This window comes from Clupea harengus, chromosome 18 (genome assembly GCF_900700415.2).
Source record: "Clupea harengus chromosome 18, Ch_v2.0.2, whole genome shotgun sequence".
Lineage (NCBI taxonomy): Eukaryota > Metazoa > Chordata > Actinopteri > Clupeiformes > Clupeidae > Clupea > Clupea harengus.
Genome location: NC_045169.1, coordinates 1,469,034 through 1,475,033, shown reverse-complemented (window position 1 = coordinate 1,475,033; position 6,000 = coordinate 1,469,034). Strand labels below are relative to the sequence as shown.

Here is a 6,000-nt window from a genome sequence, read left to right as displayed (position 1 = left end):
CTGTTAGATCATGCAATAAATCGTCAACACATCTACGATACAAATAGGGTAGGTCATAGTATTATGCAACAATGAAGGAAAATGTATAATTTAAAACGGGATGCTGATAAAATAGGTATTTGTGTTGCCCCGCTTTAACTAAGGTGCTAGCTTTGCATAATTATATCACTGATTGAAAGCTTTTCAAGTTACACTGGACCTCTTTCCACCCAGTGGGTGGTGAACATAAAAATCGACTGCCAGGAGTAGGGATGTTCAATTCAATGTGGAAGGATGACAGGAAACAGTAATATAAATAACCACATGTAAAATGCTGAGTAGTAATAGTGTTTTAGTAGTAGTAGTAGTAATAGTCTACAAACTAATTGAAATCTTCATACGAGGAATAAAAACAAATCTACAAGTTTCTTGGTTCATTTTTTTATATACAAAAATCCTTTAAATTAAAAATAAGGGATCATAACACCAAAATCATACCACCACCAAATGGCTCTTGGTTTTGGTGGTAGTGTTACACAAACGACACTACGTGTGCCTACCTATCCAAATAGCTGTTGGGGGCTTCCTTTGCACCTATATGTAGAGAATGAGTACATAGAAGCACATACTTTACACTTTGATCCATGTTTTAAAAAAAAAAAAGAAGAAAAAAAGAAAGCCCCAAGCTGAACCTCAACTGTCTACTGAGCAGCTGAGGAGGACAGGTCTGACGGACTCATTTAGTAAAAAATTGTTCTTATTTTCAATGGTTCTTCTTAGCAGCGCCAAATCCTGAAAATCCCATGACGGCAGCCATCTCATCGTCCTCTTCAAAGTTCAGATCCTCCTCGGCCTTCCGCTTCTTCTCTTTCTGCTTCTCCTTCTTGTAAGCTTTGGCCTTCTCCTCCTATTCAAAACAAAGGGAAAAAAAGAGACAGACTATTAATGTCAAGAATGAAAAATATAAACTTTTGAAACATTTGTTCCAAGATTTAGATTAAGCCACCGTGATTTCAAATTGATTATTTCCATTTCACCACTGACCTCTTCTCGAAGCTCCTTCATCCGCTCCTCAAAGTCATATTCCTTCTGTTTCTCCTCTCTCCATCTCTTTTTGTTGACTTCAAAACGTTTCTTCACCTGGTCCAAGGAAGAGCGCTCCACCCTCATGGACATGCCCAAGTTTCTCTGATCTACAGAGACACAACAGAAGATTACATCAGAGGTTTTGTTCTCCCTCTCTCTCGAAACTGCAGTGATGAGACCCATGTTAGATTCAAGCAAGTTAGCATGGAATCAGAAATCAACAAACTACTATAATAATTCTATAACTATAAGGAAAATATACATTCCAGACATATTCTTTGTATTCCGAGATAAAAAACTAAAATACTTACGTTTTTTCCCATTGATGTGGTCCAAGAAGTTAATGGAATCTTTCACGACACAGTCACATACATTGCAGTAATACCTTCAAAAACAACAACACAACAACTTGATACACATTTACTGGGTTTTAATTATTTGTCCACAAGGTGGTCTGCCAAAAGACAGTCCCAACCCATCCACAGTGTTCACGAGGTCAGGGACACCGTAAGTGCACTGCTATGTGGCTACTCAAAATAAACACATTAACTGATATAAACTTTGAGTTATTCCAGCACTAAACCTCTCAGTTTTTGGTCAACCTTTTGGTTTTGAAATCATGTCTTTTAAACGTCTGTTGGGTTTTAGCTAGTTACCTCTCTAGTTTCAGATGACAACTCGTTACTGCTGCTTTAAGATATCCTGACAGACAAATATCCTCCCACTGCAATGCAATCAGAAATTCTAAATGATCAGAAAGCCATTAGGGGTCACATACCCGCCCATCTCCGACTGGGGGGTGGTTTTTGTGATGACGATGGTTTTCCCCAGTTTGGATTCCAGGTCCACCTTGTAGTCTCGGTGCCGCAGGAGCTCCCGTTTGACTGGGGGTGCAGGCTTGCCTAAAACAAATAAACAGAAATGATGTCAGAAGTCTATTCATACACTTGATATAGGGTAGTTGAAAATCATTTTCCATCTGATTACATCTGGTAAACTGTTACAGCTACTCAATAAACTGAATTGGAAGCTTAACAGACACAGTGGTTCATAATTTTAAACAAAGATGAATGTTGTATGTAGAGTAAGCCAACCTAATTTAGTTTGGCCAACAAATGTTCTTTTGGCATGATGAATTAACATCAGTCATTCCTAAAACTGTTATTATTAAGAGCTGTTGGTGGAGAGTGACTGGTGAATGGTTTATACTTATGGCTTACTGTACATACGAGTTAGCAAGTCATAGGCACACAGAGATTACCTGTTTTAGCCTGTCAGCAAGCCTTGATGAGCAAGCTGGCTAACAACTGTGGGTCTGTCAGAGCTATAGCCATATGTGGTGAACAGGGGGGTGTGCTCCTTCGATAGACAATGATCTGATTTACCACTGAAGTGAAATGCTAGTGTACCATCTTGCTAGCCAGGCTGTATGGAGCAACCCTACAGACCATTTTTGTTTATACTGGCATGAAAACGTCTCTTCTGTTTTAGTGTTCAAAGTAGGCTACTGTCGCCTCCAAGGCAAGGACACTCATTAGCCATGTTTCCACTATTGGGCCAAGCCCAGGCAAGCTAGTGTGTGCCAAGGCCAGTTGAGTTCCTATTGTCACTTCCAGGGGCTTGGTCGTGACTTCTCAGAGCTTCCTCTGGGCTTTGGCCTGACGACTACTCTCGGGCCAAGCAGGGAAAACCGGTGCTTGAGGCGTGTTGAGGTGAAAGGCGGTTTTAGCAGAGTCAGGTAAGAGACGTTCAGTGCCAAAAAGAAGTTAACTAGTCATTATCAAATAACCTACACACCACAAAGTAAGTAAGTTGCAAATAATATGTGTCCTGCCATCTCCACTGCCCAGTTCCAAATCACAAAATCAATGAACCAAGCACCTACGCCACATGTCACCAAGATGTTGCTGAAAATGTAATAAGAGTAGTCGATATAAAAATGTTGTGGGAAACAGTGTTCGGTGTCTAAAAACACGTAAAAATGCATTGCATCTGATGAGATGCATAGTTCTGAAGGGTCAATTTCATCACTGACCAAGAAGAGGCTAACTGGCTGAAGCCATCCCCAACAGCCTCCTTGGACGACACAAGCTCACCCTAAAGGCCGATTTAGGCTACTCCGACTCTGCTTTCAACACTGTTTAAGCTAAGGCCTGATATAACTGGACAGTTAGCATTCAGGTATGGCCCTTTGTTTACACTTGTATTCAGACAATCTGCCCTCGATTTTTCACTGCAACCACTAATAACAATCACAACAGACTCTGTGACGCATTGTGCAACCACTTTTTCCAGCCCTCGAGGCACAATTTTAGAATACCCAGTTTGAAATGTAACAATTTACAACGAAAGTGTGTGCGAGGCTTAACATACTCACCATCTTTTTTATCGCGTTCCTCGTTGAGTCGTTTCTGCGCGAGCTCCTCGTATTCGTCTTTGTCCCACTTGCGCCGAAAGTCACTCTTGTTCTGTTAGACCCAAACATAACAGATAACAGATATAAAAACCACTACTGCCTACTGGAACAATCATCTGACAAAACACAACGATTATTTCATGAGTCGATACTAGAACATGTGTAAAAGCCACAGCACCAGCTACCTAGTTACATTTCAGCAACTAATAAACTTGCAAATGACATAAGCTGTACCGTTAGCTAAATACTTGGTTGGGTTAATCTTGCTGTGACAGTGAATTATAAGATGCATATCACTGACGATTTTGACCAACGACGAGAATATGAAGCATTATGCAGAGGTTATGTAGCAAGTGCTAACGTTAACAGTTGACGTTAGCTGCATCAACTAACGGTTAGCTAGACAAAATAACATTCTTGTGTCACAAATTTTATATGCAGTTTTAAAATAATACATTTTTTCTAAACTAAGCAGGATCCTTTCTCCCAAAACATGGACGATATACAGCTGAACATCATTTCAAATAGAAGAATTCTACCAACCCCACTGCCGGACGCCATTTTTCCTAATTAAGGTAGGAGTCTTCCGGGCTTCTCCTTCTTTGAGTTGTGTAACTGGTAGACCAGCTGTCGGTGCCACTACCGCCACCTAGTGTATATCGCCGATATTGGTAAGCCCATAGCCATATATAAACCTATGGTATATATAGGTATATATGTCTATGCCCATAGCCCCTTAAACATTAGAAACGTGTAATTTACTTGTTACCAAGTGTGATCAATTAAAGACAAATCCCTAAATATGGTGCTCAATTTGATATGGCAATATGTTTGCAGCAAAGAGGCCTTTGAAAATGTAACTGACAATGCAAAATTTGAGTTGGAGGAGTTGTGTTAATAATAGACTAGAGTCACTGGTCTCCCGTTTTTGGGGATGGGGATCAGTAGGAATGATGTAATGATAGACCTAATGTACTGTATATCATGGGAGGGGGAGGTAGCTATAGTGATCTGTATCGCTGTGCAGCTATGTAGTGTTTGTTTGGTTGTTTGTTTTCTGTTTTGTAACAATGCCCTTGTGTGATATGGTATTTGTAGAATACCTTGAATACCTATGTCATTGTAATGTTACATTGGGATTGAAAAAAAATAATAGACTAGAGTGCTGGATTTCCCCTTCATTTCAAACTCTGCACAACTGTAGTATTCAGAAGTAGCCTAAAGAGTAGCCTAAAGAAAGGATGAATTGCATCGCCAGCTGTACAGTGGGTCTCTATCAGTTTCATTAGCAGGGAGATAAACCGATTTATTGTATAGACCATTGTGAGACGTGGTTAAATTCAGGTCAAACACAAACATGAATCTCCAACCAACCATATATGTAGATTATGTGCATGCCAGTTGCTAGCACCTATACAATTATTCTGAATTAAACTGCCTATATGGGGGTGAGAATGAGGAGTACCTAAGCCTACCTAAAATCAAAGATTTCAAAAAAGAAAAGTTTTCAACTAGAATCACGTAGCTATGTCAGTTATCGGACAGTGTCAAACATCGGCCATTCTGTTAAACAATCAAACTGCTAAGTTTAATAATTGATCTACAATCTATAACTTCAGTTTAATAATGGATCAACAATCTATAACTTCAGTTTAATAATGGATTAACATGACAACGCGAACGTTTGCCGATAACACACGCCGTCAGATGATATGTAGGCTATGTATATAATATATAATACATATATGTCATTTAAGGTAATCAGATTTAGCTCCCCTTCAAACTAGGTTTGCACTGAATAGGCAGGTTCTCTGATAAAGCAATGGTCGCTGCTATGCAAGCTGGTTCTTCCTCTTCCTGCTTTCTGCTGCTGTCTGAATGCACATGCGTGTGACTTCCGTTGTACACAGGCCCATTTGAAAGAATGGCTTCAATACATTTCGAAAACGAGAAGAATCGTACACTGAATACATTTCGTACACAGTTATGTTATTCGAGGGTACATGGGCTCTGTCGTGGGGCTGCGATGGCCGAGTGGTTAAGGCGTTGGACTTGAAATCCAATGGGGTCTCCCCGCGCAGGTTCGAACCCTGCTCGCAGCGATTGCTTTTGGACTGACCCTGATTGTGAAGTGTGATTCCATGTTAGGAAATGTTAGGAAAAAACATCAACACCATGGTGCGCCAGTGTTCATCGTCTGATGTGTGAGGTAGAACATGAGAGAAGTCATAGCTCCAGTATTGTTCGTTGTTCGTTGTCACACGGTGGTGACATAGGCATACACAACGATGATTAAGTATGATAAACGGTGGTGACATAGGCATACACAACGATGATTAAGTATGTTTTAATCCAGTAACACATTGGCTATTGTTTTTTTTTTTTTCAAACTTTTCTGGATCGGTAAAGACAGAATCTTTGAATAGAGGGAAGATAATGATTTATCAAAACAAATGTTCAGCATTGGAGGTCAACGCAGTAAAAATGCTATTTTGATTTTACGCTAGTGTTTTTTTTTT

General features: G+C 39.9%; 1 protein-coding gene and 1 non-coding gene across 2 annotated transcripts; one reads left to right on the top strand and one right to left on the bottom strand.

Moving 5' to 3' along the window:
• Positions 1–404: 404 nt before the first annotated feature.
• LOC116224602 (zinc finger matrin-type protein 2-like) lies at positions 405–4,110 on the bottom strand. Its single transcript, XM_031584882.1, has 6 exons — positions 4,025–4,110; positions 3,443–3,533; positions 1,844–1,967; positions 1,377–1,450; positions 1,024–1,172; positions 405–886 (listed from the first exon to the last, which is right to left on the bottom strand). Exons 1-6 carry the CDS (start codon positions 4,040–4,042, stop codon positions 743–745), a joined length of 600 nt encoding a protein of 199 aa, XP_031440742.1. The 5' UTR covers positions 4,043–4,110; the 3' UTR covers positions 405–742.
• A 1,391-nt stretch (positions 4,111–5,501) lies between these two features.
• Positions 5,502–5,583, top strand: trnas-uga. The gene has a single exon. It is a non-coding gene; the product is annotated as a tRNA-Ser (tRNA).
• Positions 5,584–6,000: the final 417 nt, after the last annotated feature.

What these genes read in the sequence shown, in the direction of transcription:
- LOC116224602 (XM_031584882.1), bottom strand. An exon ending in CCCCAGTCGGAGATGGGCGG is followed by an intron (nt 1,451 to 1,843) that starts GTATGTGACCCC and finishes TTGTTTTTGAAG; the next exon opens with GTATTACTGCAATGTATGTG. An exon ending in CCACATCAATGGGAAAAAAC is followed by an intron (nt 1,173 to 1,376) that starts GTAAGTATTTTA and finishes GTGTCTCTGTAG; the next exon opens with ATCAGAGAAACTTGGGCATG.